We start from the raw sequence: 26,417 nt of genomic DNA on the forward strand, positions 1-26,417 counted from the left end.
AAGTCTGAATGATTTCCCTGTAAGATTAGGACAAGCAAGGACATCTGCTTTCATCACTATCATCAGCAACGTATGGAGATTCTTGAACAGTAATGCAAAAAAAATTAAAATGGAAGCCATCCATGTTTAAATGAAGAAGTAAAACTGTTTTATTCAGGGCCAGGCGCGGTAGCTCACGCCTGTAATCCCAGCACTTTGGGAGGCCAAGGCGGGCGGATAACCTGAGGTCAGGAGTTCGAGACCAGCCTCACCAACATGGAGAAACCCCAAGTCTCTACTAAAAATACAAAATTAGTCGGGTGTGGCGGCACATGCCTGTAATCCCAGCTACTCAGGAGGGTGAGGCAGGCGAATTGCTTGAACCCGGGAGGTGGAGGTTACAATAAGCCAAGATAGTACCATTGCACTCCAGGCTAGGCAACAAGAGTGCAGGGTTATCTTCCAAGGCAGGTTCCAACCAACCCAACACATATTGGACCTCTGGCATTCCAGTGACTTGGTGTCCTCCATTTGCAGAAAGTCCAATGACCCAGCTTTAACTTTGTGTCCCCTTTGAGAGATCAACTGGTAGAGTGGACGACTGTACACATCTGTGGACATCCTTAGGTTGCTTGGTCAGTTCTGGCTCGAGGGAAGTGTCTGAGTCTTTTGTGCACACACCAATGCTCTCTGGCTACACCTCTGCCTGGTCAAAGGCCCTGCTGTCGCCACACTCTCCCAAGCAAAACCCAGCAAAGCCTTATCCAGATCACCTAGCTTGCCATGCCTGTGCTGTTGCCAGTATGTTTCAGCACAAAGCGCCCCTTACTTCTGCTTTGTGACCCAGCCAATCCCCATCCTAACACTTACCATCTCAGGGCTGTTTCATTTTTATTCACAGACTGCTTTTGAACCTAAGCACTGCTGGGGAATCTGGCAACACAGCTGGATTCATCTGTGACCAAGCTCTCCTGACCAGGCTGGCAAACCCTGGAAGGCCAAGCTCCCAGAAGACCATCAAGCATTCAGGACAATGCTGTAGGGCCAAGGACAACCATTATATCATCCGTGAACTCACCCTCTCCCTCTCATTTTCTTCTTGAGCTATTTCTACCTCACCTTTGTCTCTGTCTCATTCTCTCTCTCTCTTTCACAATTTCTCTCTCTGTCTCTGTATACTCCTCTTTGTCTGTCTCTGCCCCTTCTCCCTGTCACTCTGTGTCTCTCTCATTCTCCTTTGTCGGAAATGTATAGATTCATGCAGACAGAAAATGCTGATCCTTGCTATGCTGTGTCTACTTGGGGAGACAGCAGCCACCCTGATAATTTTCTAAGGCAAAGAACCTCCATTGGTAAGGTCAGGTTGCCCCATGGGATGAGGACATGGTGTGCCTACCCACTCACCCCTGTCCCAAATCCCTCAAGCCTCATCTTTCCTGAGTCTTCGCACCTTTTTATTTGCTACAACTGGGCTTGGCTCCTGCTGGAAGACTAAGGATACCTAATGCTCACCGCTTAGTTCACGGATGTCAAAAACACCTGCCACTTAGGAGGCTGTGAGAGCCAGAAGGAAGTACAAAATGGCAGGCTTGAAAAGAGCTTCAGTGACCTGGGAGAGTTGGGGATTGTAGGACTATGACAGGAAACAGAAGTGAAACTTGAGTGACATCTGTCATCATACAGTGCCACACAAATTCACCTCCTTAGAAAGGTCACTGCCTGGTGGGTCTGAGCAGTTTGGACCTTTTACACTGGGATCTAGCAGCATAGTTGGGCTCCCCTACCTTTGAGAAAAAAATGCTAAAGCCCAGTCAGAAAGAATGGATCAGAAAATGGACCAGGCTTTCACCAACCAATGGAGCTTCACATCTGTGGAGATGTAGTGGGTTTGGTGGGTATGGGGCAGAGAAGAAAGCCAATGAGTGTCCCTTGGTCTCATCCCAAGATCTCAGAAAAATGTGCATCAGACACTTGATGTACAGATGCAACCTATCACAGAGAGCACTCTAAGCCCAATGGTCCATGGGAGCATGGCCCTCTGAAGCCCTTTGAGGACTGGATCCCTGCCCTCCCCTACCCTCTGTGGCCACAAGAACTGTTTCATTGTGGGTCTCAAACTGGAGACTGTATGTGTTTTCTTCTCCTGGAAAGCAGCAGATGGTCTTCCCCAACACTGCCTATTCCCCTCACGTTCCCCGGGCTGTGTCAATCTTTCCCACTTCTCACTGCTAACGGAAAAGAGCTAAGCTGTGGATTCACCAGTGCTCTGAGATGATTCTATGGCTGTAGAGCTACAGAGAAATCCCAGTCTCCATTGACACCAAAAACAAAGACCAATGAACAGGGACCAAAGGTAGCACCTTAGGTCTTCATTAGATATGTTCCTGATGGGACATGGAGGCATGGGTCCTCTGAAACCTCAGTTTGGTGTTTTGAGGGCAAAAGCAGAAGGGGACCAGGTAGTGGGCTTTGGTGACCAGCACAAGCGAGGGTGAACCCCAGATGCCCACTTTTCCAGTCTGGGACATAACAGAGAGTAGCAAAGGGTGTTCATGCATCTGACTCTCACCTTTGGCCATCCATACCCACTTAGCATAAGACAGGGAGAGGACTTAAACTCAATGGAGGCTAGGTCTCTTGGGGGTAGGTTGCTGTACCCCCACTAGGTGTTCAGCTGGGGGGTGGGTGTCTCAGTTGTCTTGGGGTGGTGGGCGTACTCCAGATGGGATGTGAAACCTTTGCCAAAGACATGGGGCCAGGAGAACTCACACCTCTGTCCTCTACCACCATTTTTTTGTTTGTTTATTTATTTATATTTTTGCTTTGGTAAGAAACCCACAGAACCTTGGGTACTGTTAAGGACATTCAGTTTTTTGTTGTTTTGTTGTTGTTGTTGTTTTTGAGACAGAGTCTTGATCTGTCGCCTAGACTGGAGTACAGTGGTGCGATATCGGCTCACTGCAAGCTCCGCCTCCCGAGTTCTCCTGCCTCAGCCTCCTGAGTAGCTGGAACTACAGGTGCCCACCACCATGGCCAGCCAATCTTTTTTTTTTTTTTTTTGTATTTTTAGTAGAGATAGGGTTTCACTGTGTTAGCCAGGATGGTCTCAATCTCCTGACCTCGTGATCCGCCCACTTCAGCCTCCCAAAGTGCTGGGATTATAGGCCTGAGCCAACACGCCCAGTGGCATTCAGTTTTATATGGGAAGCAGAGCATATAAGTTTGGAAAATTTGCAGCCTGACTATGATATAAAAGAAAAACCCAACCCCATTTTCTGGGGAGATATTCAAACTGGCTGCAGAACTTTGCATAAGTAGCAAGGAGCCTAATGTTAATCCCCAAGACCATGGGGAAAATGTCTGCAGGCCATGTCAGAGACCATCATGGCAGCCCCTCCCATCCATCACAGGCCCAGAAGCCCAGGAGGAAAAAGTGGTTTCGTCGGCTGGGCCCAGGGTCCTAGTGCTGTGTGCAGCCTAGGAACTTGGTGCCCTGTGTCCCAGCTGCTCCACCTGTGGCTGAAAGAGGCTAACATACAGCTTGGGCTGTGGCTTCAGAGGGTGGAAGCCCCAAGCCTTGGCAGCTTCCACGTGATGTTGAGCCTGCAGGTGCACAGAAGTCAAGAATTGAGGTTTGGGAACCTCCTCCTAGATTTCAGAAGATGTATGGAAACGCTTAGATGCCCAGGCAAAAGCTTGCTGCAGGGGTGGGGCCCTCATGAAGAACCTCTGCTAGGACAATGTGAAAGGGAAATGTACAGTCCGAGCCCTCACGCAGAGTCCCTACTGGGGCATTGCCTAGTGGAACTGTGAGAAGAGGGCCACCGTCCTCCAGACCCCAGAATGGTAGATCCACTGACAGCTTGCACTGTGCACCTGGAAAAGCTGCAGATGCTCAACACCAGCCCAGGGAAGCAGCTCAGAGAGAGGCTGTACTCTGCAAAGACACAGGGGTGGAGCTGCCCAAGACCATGGGAACCTACCTCTTGCAGCACTGTGACCTGGATATGAGACCTGAAGTCAAAGGAGATTTAAGATTTGACTGCCCCGCTGGATTTCGGACTTGCATGGCCTCTATAACCCCTTCGTTTTGGCAAATTTCTCCCATTTGGAATGGATATATTTATCTAATACCTGTACCCCCGTTGTATCTAGGAAGTAACAAGCTTGCTTTTGATTTTACAGGCTCATAGGCAGAAGGGACTTGCCTTGTCTCAGATGAGACTTTGGACTATGGACTTTTGAGTCAATGCTGAAATGAGTTAAGGCTTTGGAGGACTGTTGGGAAAGCATGATTGGTTTTGAAATGTGAGGACATGAGATTTGGAGGGGCCAGGGGCGGAATGATACGGTTTGGCTGTGTCCCTACCCAAATCTCAACCTGAATTGTATCTCCCCAAATTCCCACGTATTGTGGGAGGGATGGGGGAGATAATTGAATCGTGGGGGCCGGTTTTTCCAGTGCTATTCTCGTGATAGTGAATAAGTCTCACAAGATCTGATGGGTTTACCAGGGTGTTCCGTTTTTGCTTCTGTCTCATTTTCTCCTGCCTCTGCCATGTAAGAAGTGTCTTGGCTAGGAGCGGTGGCTCACGCCTGTAATCCCAGCACTTTTTTTTGTTTTGTTTTGTTTTGTTTTTTGTTTGTTTGTTTGTTTTTGAGGAGGAGTCTCGGTCTGTCGCCCAGGCTGGAGTGCAGTGGCCTGATCTCGGCTCACTGCAAGCTTCGCCTCCCGGGTTCCTGCCATTCTCCCACCTCAGCCTCCCAGTAGCTGGGACTACAGGCGCCCGCCACCTCGCCAGGCTAGTTTTTTGTATTTTTAGTAGAGACGGGTTTCACCGTGTTAGCCAGGAGGGTCTCGATCTCCTGACCTCGTGATCCACCCGCCTCGGCCTCCCAAAGTGCTGGGATTACAGGCTTGAGCCACCGCGCCCGGCCAATCCCAGCACTTTAGGAGGCTGAGGAGGGCAGATCACCTGAGGTCGGGAGTTCGAGACCAGCCTGACCAACATGAAGAAACCCAAGTCTTTACTTAAAATACAAAATTAGCCGGGTGTGGCAGCGCATGCCTGTAATCCCAGCTACTCCGGAGGCAGCAGAATCGCTTGAACCTGGGATGCGGAGGTTGCGGTGAGCTGAGATCGCGCCATTGCACTCCGGCCTGGGCAACAAGAGTGAAACTCCGTCTCAAAAAAGAAAAAAAAAAAAAAAAAGAAGGAGAAGGAGAAGGAGAAGAACTTTTCATCCCCAGCCGTGATTCTGAGGCCTCCCCAGCCATGTGGAACTGTGAGTCCAATTAAACCTCTTTTTCATCCCAGTCTCGGGTATGTCTTTATCAGTAGCATGAAAACGGACTAATGCACTTGCCCTACTTCAGAAAGAGGCAGCCTCTTGTGGGGGTTGGGGGAGAGTTTGTGGTCGGTTTGCAGAGGAGGGAAGCCAAGCCCCAAGTGGGCGCTGGGGAGGAAGGATATCACAGTGCATCTGCTGCAAGCCCTGGGCGAGTTCTTCTCCCCTAGTCCCATTTGTTCTCTCTCTCACTTCCAGCACACTTGAATGCGTCAAAAAGTGAGCATAGGACACTGGGGGAAAAGGGCGGCGGCACATCGGGAGGAGGGGCATGTGTGTTGGCCCGGAAGGGAGTAAGGGACTAGGAAGACCAGAGTTTTAGGAAAGGGCTCCTTAAGGACTTCCAGCAGACCCTGAAGCTGGTCTGCGGATAGCGGCCGCCCACTCAGAAGCTTTCCGAGTTCTTCTTTCCTCCTCCAGCAACCCCTGTCCCACAGGATTCACCCATCCACCTCGCCCAGCCCTCTGACCGAGCCCTCTCACCCTCTTATTTTCTTTCACTGAGGACTGTCATCCTCACTTGGCACAGGTGGAGGAAGGCCACAGGTGAGAGCCTCCCGTCTTGGATCGTGGCTATCAGCGCCCCGAGACGCGAGGAAACCACACTCAGAGAATTTGCTCCACCCTGAGAGCGGCGCGGTGGCGACCGGCGCAAGGTTCTCTTCTAAGGTGGGTTCCAATCAACAAAGTGTGTTGAACCTCCAGCGTTCCAAGGGCTTGGCTTCCTCCATTTGCAGAAAGTCCAGTGACCCAGCCCGTGGAGCGAGCACCCTTCGATAGCTCAGCTGGTAGAGCGGAGGACTGTAGACTGCAGAGAAGTTTGTGGACATCCTTAGGTCGCTGGTTCAATTCCGGCTCGAAGGAAGTGCCTGATACTTTTGCAGGTAATGCCACCTGGTGCCTGGTCAAACACCCTGCAGTCTCCTAGTATCCACCCACACACTCTCTGGGTCAAAACCCAGAGAAACCTTTCCTGATCACCCGGTTTCCACACCTGTCCTGTGGCCAGGAAACATGCCCGCAAGCCCACTCATTCTTCCCACAGTCCAGGGACAGGTACTCTTCAACGTAAGGCGCCCCTTGCTTCGGCTTTGTGACCCAGTCGGCCCCTCTCCCCAACCCCCTTCGCACCCCCACCACCCAGAGCTCTTTCACTTTTAACCACAGACTGCTCTGGGTGCTGAGGGCCACCGACTCTAGCAACACTGTGTGCTCACCATTGATAGATCTCTCCATCTATTAAACTAGTGGGTCCACCATCAAGTCTAAGAAGGTCAAGCCTGCTGGAAGAGAAAAGGGTCAGAGACAACTGTGACATCCTCAGAAAAATAAATAACTTGCTCTCTGCTCTCTCATCTCCTTCTCCAGCTCTCTAGCAATGCTTTTCTATCTGAGCATTCTCTCTCTCTCTCTTTCTCTGACTCTATTTCTCTCATTATTTTTTATTTTTTATTTTTTTTGAGAGGCTCTGTCACCCAGGCTGGAGGGCAGTGGCACGATCTCGGCTCACTGCAAGCTCCGCCTCCCGGGTTCACGCCATTCTCCTGCCTCTGCCTCCTGAGTAGCTGGGACTACAGGCGCCCGCCACCACGCCTGGCTAATTTTCTGTATTTGCAGTAGAGACGGGGTTTCACCGTGTTAGCCAGGATGGTCTCGATCTCCTGACCTCGTGATCCGCCCACCTCGGCCTCCCAAAGTGCTGGGATTACAGCCATGAGCCACCACGCCCGGCTATTTCTGTCATTATATTTTGCTTGTAATGTATAGATGTTTACAGACAGACAATGTTCATTTCTGTTTTGTTTTGTCTATTTGTAGGAGAGAGCTGCCACCCTGAGATTTTCTTAATGAATAGAGCTTCCACTGGCTCCATAATGTTTTCCTTCAGGTTGAGAAAAAAAACTGTGCCCCCTTCCCACATATGCCAAGTCTCACATTTCCTGAGCCCTCACATCCTTTAATGTTGCTACAGTAACCCTTTGGGTTCCTGCTGGAAGAAGAAAGATATCTTTCACTCAGTTCAAAGTCTGCAAAAACACCTACACCAAGTGTCTTGCTAGTTGTGAAGATGTGAAAGAGGGAAGAGAGTATAAAAGGGCAGACTTGGCCGGGCGCGGTGGCTCAAGCCTGTAATCCCAGCACTTTGGGAGGCCGAGACGGGCGGATCACGAGGTCAGGAGATCGAGACCATCCTGGCTAATACGGTGAAACCCCGTCTCTACTAAAAATACAAAAACTAGCCGGGCGAGGTGGCGGGCGCCTGTAGTCCCAGCTACTCGGGAGGCTGAGGCAGGAGAATGGCGGAAACTCGGGAGGCGGAGCTTGCAGTGAGCTGAGATCCGGCCACTGCACTCCAGTCCGGGCGACAGAGCGAGACTCCGCCTCAAAAAAAAAAAAAAAAAAAAGGGCAGACTTGGAAAGAACTTCAGTGACCCAGGAGAGTTGGGGGCTGTTGGGTCCATGGCAGGGAGCAGAATTGAAGCTTGGGTGGCAGCTGCCACCCTGCAAAGGCACACAAGTTCACCTCCTTAGGCCACTGGCTTGTTGCATCTGAGCATCATGCTAACACTTTTATGTAGGGGACTCTAGAGGCACAGCTGGAAGGTTGCACCTTTACAAGAGGAAGATGGCTGGCACAATCTGAGAGCATGAAGCAGGAAATGAGCTTGACTTTCACCAACCAAGTGGGGCTTCACCCCTGGGAAAATAAAATGGGTTCATCAAAGTATGGGCCAGAGAGGAAGCACAATGAGTGTCCCCTGGTCTCATCCTATGCTCTGGGAAAAGAAAAAAAAATCTTCAGACGCTTGATGTACAGATGAAAGTTATTACAGAGAGCACTGCAAGCAAAACAGTGATGGAAATTTGGTTCTCAGAGGCCTTCTGGGAACCCAGTGGCCACTCTCCCCTAGCCAATGGGCATAACTGCTTTTTCACTCTGCATCTCAAACTAGAGACTCCACACGTCTTCCTCTCCTAGAAAGCAGCTCCTGTTCTCCCCCTATGGCCTATTCCCTCCCTCTTCTCTGCTGTATCAGCCTTTCCTGCTTCCCACTGCTAATGGAAAGGGGCAGAGCTGTGGACTCACCAGGGCCCCAGCAACATTCTGTAGCTCTGCAGCTACAGAGAGACCCCAGAGCCTGGAACGACATTACTGCAGAGATCAGCAAACAGAAACCAAAGTAGGACCTGTCGTCTTCACTGGATGTGTCCTTGATAAGATGTGGCAGTACCAGGTTTTTTGGAACCTAGGCTTGGTGCTTTGAGGGAAAAAACAGAGGTGGGCCATTGAATTTGGTCATCAGCAAAAGTGTGGGTGATCCCTGACCCTGACTTTTCCCCTATAAACTCAATAAAGGGTGGATCTTTTGGGTTCGGCTTGCTGTGCCACCAGTACCTGTTTTATTGTTTGTGTGGGTGATGAGTGGTCTTGAGATAGTGGACACACACCATATGGGATATGAAACCTTTGTAACAATTTGGGGCCTAGGTAAGGGGTCCAAAGCCCACCTGTGTCCTCTATCAGCCCCTTTTTCTTTCTACTTTAGAAAGCAGCAGCCTCCGGGAAAGGATTCTTGGTCAGTTTGCAGAGGAGTGGATCGAAGCTTTTATGCTGGCCCTTGGAGTTAGAGGTAGTGGGTATCACATGGTGATCTGTGAGCCCCTGACCCTGGTCTCTCCCCACATATCCCTTTCTTTTATTTATTTATTTATTTTTTTTAGTGGTCTCTGTCGCCCAGGCTGGAGTGCAGTGGCAAGATCACAGCTCACTGTAGCCTCAAACCTCTGGGCTTGAATGATCCTCCTACATCAGCCTGCTGAGTGGCTAGGACCTGTGCAGGCCACCACACCCGGATAATTTTTAAAAGTTTTTCTGTAAAGAGACTTCTCCCTATATTGCCCAGGCTGATCTTGAAGTCCTGGGCTCAGGCGCTCTTCCCGCCTCGGCCCGCTAAATTGTTGGGATTAGGGAGCGAGCCACCATGCCGGCCTCCACCTATCCTCCTGCATTTCCTCCCTCTCTTCCCATTGTGCCTCAATATGCCAAAAAGTGAGCATAGGACACTGGGTAGGAGGGCTGAGCACATTGAGAGGAGTGTGTTTGAGGTGGTGGGAAGTAGAGGCCAGGCTGTTAGGGCAGTGCCCCCTTAAGGTCCTCCATCAGACCCTAACGCTAGGTTAGGGGTTGGAAGCTGTTTACACCACGCCCATGAGGGTTCTCCCCCTTTCCTCCTCCAGTGTCCCCTCCTCCACTGGACCCACCCATCAGTCTCACCAACCCCTCTGCCCTCGCAGTCTTACCTCTGGCCACTAAGCGCTGTCATCTTCACAAGTAGAGCGATGCAGAGGGAGAAGAAGCCACAAGTGAGAGCTCCTCCTCGTGGATCGTGGCTATCAGCGCCCGAGAGACGCCAGGCACCACCCCCGCCCAGAGGATTTGCTCCATCCGGAAAGGGGCGCGATGGAGACCGGCACAGTTCCCTTCCAAGCCGGGTTCCAATTAACTTAGCGAGTATTGGATCTCCGGCGGTCCAGGGACTTGGCTTCCTCCACTTGCAGAAAGTCCAATGAGCCAGCCTGAGCAGTGTGCACCCTTCGATAGCTCAGCTGGTAGAGCGGAGGACTGTAGACTGCAGAAAAGTTTGTGGACATCCTTAGGTCGCTGGTTCGATTCTGGCTCGAAGGAAGTGCCCGACTCTTTTGCGCACAATGCTACCTGGCTGCACCTGTTCTTGTTCAAAGACCTTGCAGCCTTTGCAGCCTTGCAGTCATAACACTTTCCCAGGGAAAACCCAGCAAAATCCTGCCTTTCCTGAACACACTCCTGGGAGCCTACTCATTCTTCCCGAATCCTCATAGTCTTCAGCGCAAAACAGTACCCTTTGCCTTGTGACCCAGCCAAACCCCAATTAGTGCCCCCCACCATCCTATCCCTTTCCAGTCTTCAGTGCAAAACAGTACCCCTTGCCTTGTGGCCCAGCCAAACCCCACTTTGAGCCCCCACCATCCTGTGTCTTTCCACTTGTATTTACAAACTGCCCACCCATCACCCTGTCCCAAATCCCTCAAGCTTCACCTTTCCTGAGCCTTCACAACTTTTTATGTTGCTACAGCCAAGTTTGGCTACTGCTGGAAAAGTAAGGATATCTAATAGTCAGTTCAAAGTCTGGAAAAACACCTGCACCAAGTGCCCTGCCTACTTGGGAGGGTAAGGGAAAGGGAAAGGGAGTACCAAAGAAGTGCAGACTTCAAAACAGCTTCAGTGATCCTAGAGAGTTACGGGCTATTGGGTCCATGGCAGGGAGCAGACGTAAAGCGTGAGTGACAGCTGTCATTATACAGAGGCACATGAATTTGCCTCCTTAGACAGGCAACTGCCTTGTAGGTCTGAGCAGTTTGGAGCGTTTGCTCTGGGACCTAGAAGCACAGTTGGGTTCTCCTACTCCCAAGAAAAATGTGCTGAGGTCCAGTCAGAGAGAATGGAGTCAGAAATAGACTGAACTTTATCAACCAAGTGAAGCTTCACCTCTGGGGAGTTGGAGTGGGTTCGGTGGGGTATGTGGCAGAGAAGAAAGCCCATGAGTATCCTTTGGTCTCACTGCATAATCTTGGAAAAAGCTTCCAGATGTTTGATGTAAAGATGCAACCTATCAGAGAGCACTCCAAACTGAATGGCCCAGGAAAGCATGGCCTTCTGAACCCTGCTTGGGACCGGCTTGCCCCATCCACTACCCGCTGGGTCCACAGGAACTGTTTAATTGTGCCTCTCAAACTGGATACTGCACATGTTACTGCACATATCTTTTTCACATGGAAAGCAGCTCCTGGTATCCCGCCACCACGTATTCTCTCCCACGTCACCCCGACTGTGTCAACCTTTCCTTCTTTTTTGGTGTCACCAGTGCTCCAGGATGATTCTATGGCTCTGGAGCCACAGAGAGATCCCAGCCTCCAATGACACCAAAGGCAAAGACCAGCTAACAAGGAAGGATCAAAAGTAGCACCTCAGGCCTTCATTGGATATATTCCTGATGGGGCATGGAGTCACCAGATCCCTTGGAACCTTTGCTCAGTACTTTGGGGGAAAACCAGAGGTGAACCAACAAATGGGTTTGGTAGCCAGCACAAGTGAGAGTGAACCCTGGTGCCCACTCTTCCCAGTTGTGCCATGGCAGAGAGTAGCAGGAGGTCTGTGAGGATCTGACCCTCACCCTTGGAGATCCACACCGACTTGCCATAAGACAGGAAGTGGACATAAACTCAATGGAGGCTAGGTCCCTTGGATGTGGCTTCCTGTGCTCCTCTAGGTGTTCTGCTGCAGGGTGAGTATCTCAGTAGTCTTGGAGTGGTGGGCACATACCAGATGGGATCTGAAACTTTTGTCAAAGATATGGGGTCAGGATAAGGAGTCCAAAGCTCACACTTCTGTCCTTTACCTGGCTTCTTGTTTTTCAAGGAAACCCACAGAACTTTGCCTTATTTCAGAAATCGACAGCTTCTGATTGGAATTCTTGGCCTGTTTGCAGAAGAGGGTATCTCACATGTGCATCTGCAAGCCTGGGAGAGATTTCCTCACCTCACTTCCCAGTGCACCTCAATGGGCCAAAATGTGAGCATAGACTCCTGTGAGAAGGGTGGGGCACGTGGGGAGGAGGGCCCTGTGTGTGTGGTGGGGGAGGGAGTAGAGAGGCCAGACTGTTAGGGCAGCGCCCATTAGAGACCTGCACCAGACCCTGAGGTTGGGCTGGAGTTGTCAGTTGCCTACCCAGCGCCCATTAGGGTTTTCCTCCTTTCCTTGTCCAGCATTCTCTCCCCGACTAGACCCACCCAACCACCTCGCCAATCCCTGTGCCCTCGCTGACTCGCTTCATTTTCTCTCAGGCCACTGGGTACTGTCATCCTCACCTGTAGAAAGGGGGATACTCAGGGACAGGAAGGCTGTCACAGATGAGAGCTCCTCTTTGTGGATGGTCGCTATCAGAGCCCGAGAGACGCCAGGCATCCTCGCCCAGAGGATTTGCTCCGCCCCGAAAGGGGCACGGTGGCGACCCACGCAGGGGTCTCTTCCAAGGTGGATCCCAACCAACCCAACTCGTATTGGACCTCAAGCATTCCAGGGATGTGGCTTCCCCTGTTTGCAGAAAGTCCAATGACTCAGGTCTGATGGCATGCACCCTTCGATAGCTCAGCTGGTAGAGCGGAGGACTGTAGATTGTTCAGACATTGTGGACATCCTTAGGTCGCTGGTTCGATTCCGGCTCGAAGGAAGTGCCTGACGCTTTTGCGTGCAATGCTGCCTGGCCGCACTTCTGCGTGGTTAAAAGCCCTGCAGCCTCCAAGTAGTAACCACACTCTCCCGGGCAAAACACCCACAGAGTCTTTCCTGATCACCTAGCTTCCCACGCCTTGCTTCTGCTTTGTGACCCCACCAATCCTTCTATTTGTGCCATCCCACACTTCCCCATCCTGTGCTCTTTCGCTTTTATTCACAGACTGCTCTCAAGCTTCAGCATCGCTGCTGGCTGCTGGCTGTGACAACACCGCTGTGCTCACCTTTGACAGAGCTCTCCTGACCAGGTGGGCAAAGCCTGGAAGGTCAAGTTCCCTGGAGAACGTCAAGCTTACTTGACAAGGGTGTAAAGTGGGGATAACCATGGTATCTTCCGTGAAAATTCACCCTCTCACTCTTATCCGTCTCAGGCTCTTTATCATTGCGTTGAGATCCGACAGTCTCATGTCTGTCTCTGTCTCATTCTCTTTTTCTCTTCCACAGTTTCTCTGTCCCTGTATATTTCTCTTTGTCTCTGTGTCTCTGCCTCCCTCTCTCTCTCCCCCGACCCCTCAGCCAGCCCCTCTCATTCTCCTTTGCTGGAAATGTATAGACTTAGGCATAAAGAAAATGTTCATTCCCACTTTGCTGTGTCTACCTTGGAGAGACAGCTGTCACCCTGAGAATTTCCTGATCGTAAGAACTTCCATTAGCAAGGTCAGGTTGCCCTTTAGGTTGAGGACAAGGTGAGTCTATCCCCTCTCCCCACAGCTTTTCCCAAATCCCTCAAGCCTCACTTTTTCTGAGCTTCACAACTTTTCATGCTGCTACAGCCGTGTTTGGCACCTGCTGGAAAAGCAAGGACCTAATATTCAGTTCAAAGCCAGCAAAAACACCTGTGTCGAGTGCCCTGCTACTTGAGATGGTAAGGGAGACGGAAGGGGAGTACAAAAGTGCAGGCTCGAAAACAGCTTCAGTGATCCTGGAGAGTTAGGGGCTGTTGGGTCCATGGCAGGGAGCAGAAGTAAAGCTTGAGTGACAGCTGTCATTAAACAGAGGCACACGAATTCGCTGCCTTAGGCCACTGCCTGGTGGGTCTGAGCATTTTGGAGCTTTGGGCCTAGAGGCACAGATGGACTCTACCCTCACCCTGAAGGAAAACGTGCTGAGACCCAATCAGAGAGAATGAAGCAGGAAATGGACTTAGGTTTTCTCCAACGAAGAGGGGCTTCACCTCCAGGGAGATGGAGTGGGTTCTGTGGGTATGAGGCAGAGAAGAAGGCCAACAAGCAATACTTGGTCTCATCTCACCATCTCGGAAAAAAACTCCGGAGATTTGATGCACGCATGCAACCTATCACAGAGAGCACCCCACGCCAAACAGCCCATGGGAACGTGCCCCTCTGAAGCCCTCTGGGGACTGAGACACCTACCTGCTGTGGCCACAAGAGGTGTTTCATTGGGGGTCTCAAACTGAAGACTACACATGTCTTCCTCTCCTGGGAAGCAGCTCCTCATCTCCCCCCACCTCCCTATTTCCCCCAACATTCCCCTGGCTTTGTCAGCCTTTCCCACTTGTCATTGCTAATAGGAGGCTGAGCTATGGCATCACCAGTGCCCAGGATGAGTCTATGGCTTTGGAGCCACAGAGAGATCCCTGCCTCCAATGACACCAAAGGCAGAGACCAACGAACACAGACCAAATGTAGTACCTTTGTCCCTTATTGGAGAAGTTCATGATGGGATATAGAGACCCCAGGCTCTTTGGAACCTCTGTTTAGTGCTTTGGTGGGAAAATCAGAGGTGAGCCAGCTTTGGTGGCCAACACAAGCAAGGTTGAAACCTGGGTACCAACTCTTCCTGTTTGAGCCATGACAGAGAGTAGCTGGGTTCTGTGAGCATCTGACCCTTGCTCTCAGAGATCCAGACCCACTTGCTATAAGGCAGGGAGTGGACTTAAACTCAATGGTGGCTAGGTCCCTTGGATGTGGCTTGCTGCACCTCCACTAGGTGTTCAGCTGGGGAGTGGGTGTCCCAGTGGTCTTGGGGTAGTGGCACACACCAGATGAGATCTGAAACCTTTGTCAAAGACATGGCATCAGGGTAAGCAGTCCAACGCTGACACTTCTGTCTTTTACTTCACCCACCCTCCAATTTTTTTTGTTTTGTTTTGTTTTTGAGACAGGGTCTCTTCTGTCACCCAGGCTAGAGTTCAGGGGCATAATCATAGCTCACTGTAGCCTGGACCTCCTGGCCTCAAGCAATCCTCCCACCTCAGCCTCCTAAGTAGCTGGGACTACAGGCTCGTACTACCACACCCGGCTAATTTTTGTAATTTTTGTAAAGATAAGGTTTTGCCATGTTGCGCAGGCTGGTCCTTGCCCCTTTGCTTTTTCAGACCCCACAGAGCCTTGTCCTACTTTTAAAAGTTGCAACTGGCAAAATATTTCTGGTCGGTTTGCAGAGGAGGGAAGTCAACCCCCAGATTGGCCCGCAGGGAGGAGGGCTATCACCTGTGCCTCTGCAATCCCTGGGAGGGGTCTCCTCACCTAATTCTATTTGTTCTTTCCCTCACTTCCCAGTACACCTCAACGGGCCAAAAAGTGAACATAGGATACTGTGGGTAGAAGGGAGAAAATGCATCGGGAGGAGGAACGGGGTGGGGTATGAGGGGGTGGGAGAGCAGTGGAAGGTGAAGTGAGGTCAGAGCGTTAGGGAACGGCCTCATAACCGGCCGCCACCAGACTCTGCGGCTCGGCTGGGGTTGGAAGCCTTCTACCAGTGTCCGTTCCAGTTCTCCTCCTTTCTCCTCCAGCAACCCTTCGCTTACCGGACCCCCGCCCCCTGCATCCACCTCGCCGGGTTGGCCCTCTGCCTCTCACCCTCTCACTTTTTTTTTTTTTTTTTTTGCCACTGAGGTCTGTCATCTTCACCTGTAGAAAGGGGGATGCACAGGAGGAAGACGATAACAAGTGAGAGCACACTCCCACCACCACCCCCTCTCCCCCTTCCCGCCCGCCCCCTACCCGGCCCGCCCCTCATGGATCGTTGTTATTGGTGCCGGGGGAAGCCAGTGAACCACACCCAGAGGATTTTGTTCCCCGCAAAAGGGGCGCGGTGGCGATCGGCGCAGAGTTATCTCTGCAAGGCGAGTTCCAACCAACTTAAAGCTTATTAGACGACTACAGTTGCAAGGATTTGGCTTCTTGCATTTGCTGAAAGATCAATGACCTAATCGGAGCGGTGTGCGCCCTTCGATAGCTCAGCTGGTAGAGCGGAGGACTGTAGCCTGTAGAAACATCTGTGGACATCCTTAGGTCGCTGGTTCGATTCCGGCTCGAAGGAAGTACTTTATACTTTTACGCACGCACCAAAACTACCAGGCTGCATCTCTGCCAGGTCAAAGGCTTTGCCAACCAGCATCGACACTCTCCCAGGCGAAACCTAGCAAGGCCTTTCCGGATCATCCAGCTTCCCACAGCCTATTCTGTGGCCTTGGGAGTCTGCTCACTTTTCCTGCAGTCCAGAGACATGTACCCGTCAGCACCATAGTGCCCGTTGCTTCTGTCTTGTGACCCAGCCAATTCTCTTAATCAGCACCCTACCGCACCTCACTCTTTCACTTTTGCTGGTGGACTGCTTTAGGGTTTGAGCACTGCTCAACTAGAGTGAAAAGTCTTAGTTCACTCTAAGCTGTGATGGAAGGCAGTTTAGTAAATAGGGGAGGTTTTCTGGTAAAGCCTAAGCTTATCAAAGTTGAGTCAATTGAGTCTTAGATCAGGAGTAGGAGTAGATCTGTGATCAGAGAAGTAGGGTGGACACAGAAAAGTCTGAGCAAATAAACAGAAACCTGAAGAGTGTTGATTGTGCGTGTAACTAACTATATATAGTCTCGTTAGAACATACAAGGCCGGGCGCGGTGGCTCGAGCCTGTAATCCCAGCACTTTGGGAGGCCGAGACGGGCGGATCACGAGGTCAGGAGATAGAGACCATCCTGGCTAACCCGGTGAAACCTCGTCTCTACTAAAAAATACAAAAAACTAGCCGGGCGAGGTGGTGGGCGCCTGTAGTCCCAGCTACTCGGGGGGCTGAGGCAGGAGAATGGCGTAAACCCAGGAGGCGGAGCTTGCAGTGAGCGGAGATCCGGCCGCTGCACTCCAGCCTGGGTGACAGAGCAAGACTCCGTCTCAAAAAAAAAAAAAAAAAAAAAAGAATAAAAAGAAAAAGGAAAAAAGTTTAAGTTTTATATTAAAGAATTTGTCATAATGAAACAGATAGGTTCTGAAATCTGTTAACTCAATCAAATCTCCATAGGCCGGGCGGGCGCGGTGGCTCATGTCTGTAGTATCAGCATTTTGGGAGGCCGAGGAGGTGGATCACTCGAGGTCAGGAGATTGAGACCAGCTTGGCCAACACGGTGAAACTCCCTCTCTACTAAAAATACAAAAATTAGCCGGTTGTGGTGGCGCATGCCTGTAATGCCAGCTACTCCGGTGGCTGAGTAAGGAGAATCGCTTGAACCTGGGAGGCGGAGGTTGCAGTGAGCCGAGATAGCGCCACTGCACTCCAGCCTGGGTGACAGAGTGAGACTCAACGTCAAAAAAAAAAAAAAAAAAAAAACCTCATTCTAGACTGTGATTCTGTGTGTATGTGTGTGTTTCTATATTGCCTCCACTCCTTTTGAACCAAAAGGCAGGTTGTTGCTGAGAAAGTTAAGTTCCTCTTGGAGTTGGTAGTTCATTATAGTTGTGGCTCTCAGTAACCCACATGGTGTTTGACATTCTCCAGTGGCTGGCTGGTTAGTTTTGTGGAACTAGAGTTTCCATATTCAGGGAAGTATTTCACACCTTTATTAATTTTTAACTGGGAAAATCGTATTCTAAAAATTTAGAGTTTTCTTGAAATAGATACTTGCTTTTTCACTACATATTTCTGAGGCTTTTTATTATGAAAAATTTCAAACATATTAAAAATAGAGAGAATAGTATGATGAATCACAGTTACAGCTGACATATAGCTCCATGAATTACGAGTTCATGGCCAAGAAAGTTTTATCTGTAGCCCTCACTTTATTTTGAAGAAAATTCCAGATATAATTTCATTTCACTTTAATTCATTTTTATTTACGGAGTGTCAATTAGATTTTTTGATACAATTTCCATTACAATAGGATTTTTACTAGTAAGGAAAATTGAAGCAAAAGGGATATCAAACAATGATTAAAGCAGACATATAATTCAAGAATGTTGCAACTCATTCATTCAATAGATGTGTCATTCTAGTAGTCTTCTTGGTTTATACATTTTTCTTTTGTTCTCTATGTTCTGACAGGGAAAGTTTTAACAAGAAACAAGGTGCAGAATTGTGTAAGAAAGTCTCAAGTAAATAAATAAACATTTTGTTATTTCCTTGTTTATACACAAAAAACACTGGAAGGAGGCCAAAGAACTAATGAAAATGGTTAATTGGGGAGGGGGAGGGGGTGAATAGGAATGTGGGGGACTAGAACTTTTAAATTTATACATTGTGGGGAAAAGAAAGAGAGATCAGACTGTTACTGTGTCTATATAGAAAGAAGTAGACATAAGAGACTCCATTTTGTTCTGTATTTGAGATGCTGTTAATCTGTAACCCTACCCCCCACTCTGTCCTTGCAAGAGATATGTGCTGTGGTGACTGGGCTGTGCAGGATGTGCTTTGTTAAACAAGTGCCTGAACGCAGAGTGCTTGTTAAGAGTCATCACGATTCTCTTAATCTCGAGTACCCAGGGACACATACACTGCGGAAGGTCGCGGGGACCTCTGCCTAGGAAAGCTAGGTATTGTCCAAGGTTTCTCCCCATGTGATAGTCTGAAATATGGCCTCGTGGGAAGGGAAAGACCCGATCGTCCCCTAGCCTGACACCCGTGAAGGGTCTGTGCCGAGGAAGACTAGTGTAAGAGGAAAGAAGGCCTCTGGGCAGTTGAGATAGAGAAAGGCATCTGTCTCCTGCGCGTCCCTGGGCAATGGAATGTCTCGGTGTAAAACCCGATTGCATATTCTATTTACTGAGATAGAAGAAAATCGCCTTAGGGCTGAAAGTGGGACTTGCTAGTGGCAATGCTACTCTTTATGCACTAAAAAGGTTTATGGAGATGTTTACATATGCATATCAAGGCACAGCACTTTTCCTTAAACTTATTCCTGTCACGGAGATCTTTATTCATACGTCTTTCTGCTGACCTTCTCCCTACTATGATCCTATTGTCCTGCCACTTCCCCTTTTCCAAGATGGTAAAGATAATGATCAATAAATACTGAGGGAACTCAGAGACCGGTGCCAGCATGGATCCTCTGTATGCTGAGCGCTGTTCCCCTGGGCCCACTTTTTCTTTCTCTGTACTTTGTCTCCATGTCCCATTTATTTTCTCAAGTCCCTCGTTCCACCTAACGAGAAACATGCACAGGTGTGGAGGGGCAGGCCACCCTTTCAATGCATTTTTATTTTTGAACGATGTGAATATGCTTTAAAAATAAATACAATTTTTTCTTCTAAGATGGTTTACTTTCATTAAAAAAAACTAGGACATTCCTATGATCAAGTTAGTTTGAAAGTGTTATAAGTGGCCAGTGGTGATGCCTGTAATCCCAGCACTTTGGGAGTCCAAGGCGGGCGGATCACTTGAGGCCAGGAGTTGAGACCAGTCTGGTCAACATGGTGAAACCCCATTTATACTAAAACTACAAAAATTAGCTGGCGTGGTGGCAGACACCTATAATCCCAGCAACTCAGGAGGTTAAGGCAGAATCACTTGAACCCAGAAGGCGGAGGCAGCAGTGAGCCGAAATGGTTCCACTGCACTCTAGCCTGGGCGACAACAGAGCAAAAATGCTGCATCAAAAAAAAAAAAAAAAAAAAAAAAAAAAGAAAAGAAAAGAAAAAGAAAGTATTATAAGCTGAATACCAAAGCCAATGTCAAATGGGCAAATAGCGTTGTTTTTTTGTTTTGTTTTGTTTTTGATATGGAGTCTTGCTCTGGAGTGTAGTGGCGCTATCTTGGCTCACTGCAACCTCCACCTTCCAGGCTCAGGCCATCCTCCCACCTGAGTCTCCCTAGTACTTGGGAATACAGGTGGGCACCACCAGGTCCAGATAATTTTTGTATTTTTAGTAGAGATGAGGTTTCACCATGTTGGCCAGGCTGGTCTCGAACTCCTGGCCTCTGGTGATCCACCTGCCTTGACCTCCCAAAGTGCTAGAATTACAGGCCTGAGCCACTGCATCCAGCCTGTGTGTTTGTTTGTTTTAAAGAAATTACCTGTCTTTGATCTCATCTATTTCTGCAGTTTCCTTAGTCCTTAAGATTTGATTAAGGTTTAAAAACATGTGTAGCTTGGCCGGGAGTGGTGGCTCATGCCTGTAATCCCAGCGCTTTGGGAGGCTGAGGCGGGTGGATCACCTGAGGTCAGGAGTTCAAGACCAGCCTGGCCAACATGGTGAAATCCCAAAACCCCGTCTCTACTAAAAATACAAAAATTAGCTGGGTGTGGTGGCATGCCTGTAAACTTAGCTACTTGGGAGGCTGAGGCAGGAAAATTGCTTGAACCCGGGAGGTAGAGGTTGCAGTGAACCAAGACCTTACCATTGCACTTCAGCCTGGGGGACAGAGCAAGACTCTGTCTCAAAAAAAAAAAAAAAAAAAAAAATATATATATATATATATATATATATATATATATGGCTTAAATGTGCTTTTCTAGTTCTTAGACTTCATGGGTCTCTTTTTCAGACCCCTCCTTCACTCAGCTTAACAAACAGGAGTTGCAGTTTCTAGCTTAGATTTTTGTTGTTGTTTGGCTTAGCTCAGCCAGTTTCTCCCAGTCTTTGCTCTCACTCCTTTAGAATCTAGTGATGACACTTCTCATGCTTCATTCCCTTTAGATATTTTCTTTTTTCTAGAAAGGAGTATGTCTAGAAAGTATGTAATTCAGCTAAACTAGTTCCCAGGAGCCCTGTGCACTCCTCCTCTCAGTTCAAAACTTAATTGGTGCCCATCTGACAAGAGCGGCTGCTCCTCAAGTCTGGGGTTCAGAGTAGTCTAGCTCACATGCCATTTGCCAAGCACCTAGTATGTGCCAGGCACTGTGATTGGTGCTAGAAATACAGAGATGAAAGTAATCCCGCCGTAGGAATTTAGGGTCTAGCAGAGGATATAGACAGAAAAGCAACGTTATAATACAATGGATTAAATATTAAGATTGTCAGACCTCAGGTGGGAGAGTGGGTAGGGTGGTAGGACAGAGGATGGAGGGTGGGGGAAGCTGTCTCAGAAGACCGGATGTGCACTAGACTCAACTGAGTCTTAGGACAAGTGTAGGAAGAGTCAAGATTTTAGTCATGGCCGTAGAATGGACACCAATGACAAAAATGTGAACAATGGCCCAGAATTCTGAATAATGCTTTGGGTATGTGAAACATACACATTACCACTAGGAGATAAGGTGCAAGACTGGGAGAAGCAGTAGAATTAGCTAGAGATGAAACTGGGAAATTTCCCTTATCTTATCAAGCCCATGGGGCTCCCATCATTTCCTAACCCCAAAGCCAGGGGAGGGATTCCCAATATCATTTTAAGTCATCAGGGAGAAAACACAATGTCTGTGTTACTTGGGATATAAACATCTCCCCTGGGTGTCATGCAAGAGAAAGGTGGATGATGGTCATAGCCTTCCATGGTTGAACAAGCTCCATCCTCTTCTTCATTCTCGTCGTTAATGGCTCCTAAAATTTTGCAGTGACCTGGTTTGATGTAGTTAATAGACAAATGCAGAAATATTCCCCATCACCCTTTCTTGAACAAAGGATCATTTTTTTTTTTTTTTTCCTACAGAGTCTAGGAAATTTCCATTGAATGGCAAATCTCCCCTGGGTCATTTAGGAATTTTTTTTTTTTTTCTTTCTCTATGGTCTTACTTTCTCACTGCCTGATTAACCTCTCTCCAAAAAGCACTGCTGCTGGCTGGGCTCCTGATATTCAGATTAATTCTGATGCCTAGATTAGTTCTCATCTGAAGATATCTCCATTGGAAACTAAAGTTATGCACGAAGGATCCCACCCTTCAGGAGAGAGATTAGTTAGAAACCAGTGACTTCAGCCTTCTCCCTCCCTGCCCTCAGGCTAATATCAGGAGTCAGGGAAGGTAGGGATCTGAAAGAAGAAAACTGATACTTTGTACAAAAGTTCCATTAGCAAAAAAAGTGAAGAGGCGGCTTTAAGTGGAACATTTTTCCACAACTAGAGATGAAACAAACTAGGTAAGTGTGCTAAGTCTTTTCAAAGATAGGAGGTAAATGGTATAACCCCTCCATATGTACCCCTTGCCTTCTAGCCCCATGTTGTTTTTGTAATAACATTTCTTGTGAGATAATTGTCTTTAACTTGTGAGATAATTGAGATAATTGTCTTTCACTTGAATTATGCCTGTGGAAATCTAAGACAGTGGTCACATTCTGGAAGGCATTGTTTCTACGGGGAGGGAAGGGTGGGGCTGATGGCTGACTTACTCATGGCCATAAGAAAGGCAGCATGACACAACCTCCCTAAGAGTAGAAAGCTCCCTTGTTCAAAAGGCAGAACGACAACCTGTGAGGAAATATACCAGAGAGGAAAGCCCAGGAGAAGAAGGAGATTATCCAATTTCTCCTTGTTTTCTCAAGTGCTTTGCCCATCCTCCCCTACTCCAAGGATGTGAACTTATTGTCAGCCTTACAGTTCACCATGTGGTAAGGACTCCCACATGGAACAAGACTCCCAGATGGAACTTGAATCATAAAAAGGAGAAAAAAAAAATTTCAGGGTGACCTCCACCCTCATGGAGACAACAAGGACGTTCAGGAGGAGGTAGGAGGAATCCCTTCCATGTTCAGAGTTGAGAACTCATCTTCCTGTCACTTAAGATATAGGTTAGGTTCAGCTCAATGGTGGATTTTCACAGGGAGCAACAGAGTGCCAGACGGAGTCCTCTTTGGGGTGACCAGTCTCATCTGTTTATATTCCACTCCTTATATTCGTGCTGTAGCCCAAAGGTACTGTGTTTACACACTGCTCTTTTCCATTGAAGACGCTTCCTTCTCTCTATCAAATGCATACTCATTTTCTAGTACTTATTTCAGGCTTTTCCTTTCTCCAGAATACTGCCTGTCTCTCTGAGTTTCAGTTTGGTTCCTTTTTTCTTTCCCTGTGGTACGCTATACTTCCCTGCAACATTCCACCTGTCACACATCTTGATTTTTCTGTCATTCTTAGTGGGCAGTGAGCTACATGAGGGTAATGGCAATGTCTTCTATCTCTGAATCTCCAATTACAGCAGCATCTGGTACATAATAAATATGAAGCAAAAGTCGAATGACTTTACTGACAATAGGCAATTTCTATAGAAGCTGGAGGGAGCGGAGACTCTGAATGAATCCTCTGGGAGAAAGACCACAGAACTCCTTTATCCTAGAAAAAAGCTCCAGATATTTTCCTGTCTGGACCTGCGGGACCCACAGGACAGAAATTGTAAGTAAAGAGTCTAATGCTTGCTGAGAACAAAGACTGTTGGGGTGTGCTAGAGAAGAATAGGGTTGGCCGGGGATGGTGGCTCACACCTGTAATCCTGGCACTTTGGGAGGCCAAGAAGGGGCAGATCACTTGAGGCCAGGAGTTCAAGACCAACCTGGCCATGATGGCAAAACCCTGTCTCTACTAAAAATACAAAAATTATCCAGGTGTGATGACATATGCCTGTAGTCCCAGCTGCTCAGGAGGCTGAGGCAGGAAAATCGCTTGAACTCAGGAAGTGGGGGTTGCAGTGAGCCAAGATCATGCCACTGCATTCCAGCCTGGGCAACAGAGTGAGACTCCATCTCGACAACAACAACAACAACAACAACAACAAAAGAGAACAATAGGGCTGACAGAGAACCAATGGTCTTAAGATCAGTTCTTACGTTTTGCATGGCTAAAGGTGTAAGAATTAAAGAAAGAAGAAAGAAACATGAAAGGTGGCTTGCCAGTCAAGACAGGTTTATTTTAGAGAAAACAAACCTGAGAGGAGCTTCTGGTCAAGTTAGGTCAGAGGCACACTCTCTTACAGACTAAGATTTTTTAAGAATTCGGGGTGGGAGAGTTTATCAGAGGATTGGACTACTTCTGTGTCTCTGTTGTGCTTATCTGGGAGGGACAGTTTTGTGTTTGTTCCCATACATCTTTCTGTAGCTGCAGGCATACTCCCGAGTGTACTTTTAGCTTTGCTATCTTAGTGCACCTGAAGGGAAAGAAAGGTGCTTATTAAGGCCCACCGTTTTACTGGGGCCCATTATATGAGGGTGAAATTTGGCAGTTACCCAAAAGAATTTCCCTTCACCTCCCTCTGTTCCCAAACTGTGTTATCTGTGTTTTACTGTCTGCTCTCCCTGGCTGCTGGTAGTTAGAAGAGAAGTGATTTCTTTGAAATGCATGAGGCTAGAAAGGGAGCTGGAACTTAAAGTGGCAGTGTTTGTCCAAGATGATGGTGCTCCTGCTCTGTCAAAAGGGAATAAGGATTCTCCTGATACCTGAGGCATTTTTAAACAAGCTTTCTGGATATAATTGACTTGATTTTTCTAACTGGTGGCGGTCCTCAGAACTGGGAGGACTTGAATTGAAGAATAAGAATCAAAGAATAAGAACATAATTTGTTATTTTATTAACCGTTACAGTCAGAAATTCATAATTTAGCTCTGACAAATGTCAGACGGGGTTTCACCATGTTGGTCAGGCTGGTCTCGAACTCCTGGCCTCAAGTGATCCACTCGCCTCAGTCTCCCAAAGAGCTGGGATTGCTGCGTCCCACCAAAAAGGGTAATTTTATATAATTTCATTAGGTATACTGATAGCCTAGATTCCTGTGATTCATTGCATAGTTGGACAGTTAAAGCACAAATTGATAATCTTCTAAGGGTAATGGCAAGCCAAGCCTAGTTTCTGGTGTCCTAACTTATAGCCAGGGGCTTTCTCTGCCACATAATTTTTAAGTTAAGTGCTAGAAACTCTTAAATTCTTTGCATTATTATATCATTTGCTCCTTACTGTATTTCACAACTGAGGAGCACAGAGAGGGTAAGTAACCTTGCCAAGGCTACTCAGCCAGTAAGTGGAGATGCAGGAATTTAAAACTAGGTAGTCTGACTCCAGTTCTGATCCCAGTTGAATGGTGATCATATTCTTCACAAAATTGTTTTTCAGATATTTTTGTCCAATTCAGATGCTCAGTGATATTGTTATTACAATAATGAGGTGTCTTATTTAAGATCTGAGAACAGGAGATGTGAAGATTGAGGAGATGGAGGCCCCGGGCATTTTCATACCTAAGGTTTGTTACCTTTTAGAGAAAATCTTCTCCAGTGCTAAAATCAATCAGATGATGACCTGAAGTGCTTCAGATCTTAACAGGACCTACAATTGGAAAAACTGGGGATATGTGTCCCATACCGTGATAAAGTAAGTTTAAGGATTGTAAGCAGAGGACCTGTTCTTACCAGGACCATGTTTTTGTTGTTGCACAGGTGGAAAAGATAATGACTCCTGATGGGAACCAGAGTAGTGACGCAACAGAGTTCGTCCTGGCAGGGTTCCCACATCTCAACAACGCAAAAGTAGAATTATTTTCTGTGTTTCTTCTTGTCTATCTCCTGATTCTGACAGGCAATGTGTTGATTGTGGGGGTGGTAAGGGCTGATACTCGGCTACAGACACCCATGTACTTCTTTCTGGGTAACCTGTCCTGCCTAGAGATTCTGCTCACTTCTGTCATCATTCCAAAGATGCTGAGCGATTTCCTCTCAAGGCAACACACTATTTCCTTTGCTGCGTGTATCACCCAATTCTATTTCTACTTCTTTCTCGGGGCCTCTGAGTTCTTACTGTTGGCTGTCATGTCTGTGGATCGCTACCTAGCCATCTGTCATCCTCTGCGCTACCCCTTGCTCATGAGTGGGGCTGTGTGCATTCGTGTGGCCTTGGCCTGCTGGGTGGGGGGACTCGTCCCTGTGCTTGGTCCCACAGTGGCTGTGGCCTTGCTTCCTTTCTGTAAGCAGGGTGCTGTGGTGCAGCACTTCTTCTGTGACAGTGGTCCACTGTTACGCCTGGCATGTACCAACACCAAGAAGCTGGAGGAGACTGACTTTGTCCTGGCCTCCCTTGTCATTGTATCTTCCTTGCTGATTACTGCTGTGTCCTACGGCCTCATTGTCCTGGCTGTCCTGAGTATCCCCTCTGCTTCAGGCCGTCAGAAGGCCTTCTCTACCTGTACCTCCCACTTGATAGTGGTGACCCTCTTCTATGGAAGTGCCATTTTTCTCTATGTGAGGCCATCGCAGAGTGGTTCGGTGGACACTAACTGGGCAGTGACAGTAATAACAACATTTGTGACACCACTGCTGAATCCATTCATCTATGCCTTACGTAATGAGCAAGTCAAGGAATCTTTGAAGGACATGTTTAGGAAGGTAGTGGCAGATTTTTTAAGGAATCTTTTACTTGATAAATGTCTCAATGAGAAAGCAGTAAGGTGAGAGTGAAGAGACTGGTAACTAGTCTTTTTTTTTTTTTTTAGAGAGAGAAAGTCTCACTCTGTCACCCAGGATGGAGTGCAGTGGCACGATCTTGGCGCACTGCAACCTCCACCTCCTGGGTTCAAGCAATTCTCCTGCCTCAGCCTCCTGAGTAGCTGGGATTACAGGTGTCCACCACCACACCTGGCTAATTTTTGTATATTTAGTAGAGACAGGGTTTCGCTCGATGGCCAGGCTAGTC

General features: G+C 48.2%; 1 protein-coding gene and 4 non-coding genes across 5 annotated transcripts; all 5 read left to right on the forward strand.

The window, feature by feature from the left end:
• Positions 1–6,098: 6,098 nt before the first annotated feature.
• Positions 6,099–6,192, forward strand: TRNAY-GUA. The gene is made up of 2 exons: positions 6,099–6,135; positions 6,157–6,192. It is a non-coding gene; the product is annotated as a tRNA-Tyr (tRNA).
• A 3,729-nt stretch (positions 6,193–9,921) lies between these two features.
• Positions 9,922–10,015, forward strand: TRNAY-GUA. The gene is made up of 2 exons: positions 9,922–9,958; positions 9,980–10,015. It is a non-coding gene; the product is annotated as a tRNA-Tyr (tRNA).
• A 2,488-nt stretch (positions 10,016–12,503) lies between these two features.
• TRNAY-GUA lies at positions 12,504–12,596 on the forward strand. Its single transcript has 2 exons — positions 12,504–12,540; positions 12,561–12,596. It is a non-coding gene; the product is annotated as a tRNA-Tyr (tRNA).
• Positions 12,597–15,849: 3,253 nt separating this feature from the next.
• TRNAY-GUA lies at positions 15,850–15,943 on the forward strand. Its single transcript has 2 exons — positions 15,850–15,886; positions 15,908–15,943. It is a non-coding gene; the product is annotated as a tRNA-Tyr (tRNA).
• A 7,084-nt stretch (positions 15,944–23,027) lies between these two features.
• On the forward strand, positions 23,028–26,176 carry LOC117071419 (olfactory receptor 6S1). The gene is made up of 2 exons (XM_033191382.1): positions 23,028–23,141; positions 25,169–26,176. The coding sequence occupies exons 1-2, from the start codon at positions 23,043–23,045 to the stop codon at positions 26,174–26,176; spliced, it is 1,107 nt and encodes a 368-aa protein (XP_033047273.1). The 5' UTR covers positions 23,028–23,042.
• The last annotated feature ends 241 nt before the right edge of the window (positions 26,177–26,417 follow it).

This window comes from Trachypithecus francoisi, unplaced genomic scaffold (genome assembly GCF_009764315.1).
Source record: "Trachypithecus francoisi isolate TF-2019V2 unplaced genomic scaffold, Tfra_2.0 Lachesis_group3, whole genome shotgun sequence".
NCBI classification, from domain to species: Eukaryota; Metazoa; Chordata; class Mammalia; order Primates; family Cercopithecidae; genus Trachypithecus; species Trachypithecus francoisi.

Bases quoted from the DNA above. Each gene is read 5' to 3' on its own strand.
- LOC117071419 (XM_033191382.1), top strand. From the start codon at position 23,043: ATGAATCCTCTGGGAGAAAGACCACAGAACTCCTTTATCCTAGAAAAA. The intron at 23,142-25,168 runs GTAAGTAAAGAG...GTTGTTGCACAG, and splicing joins GGACCCACAGGACAGAAATT to GTGGAAAAGATAATGACTCC.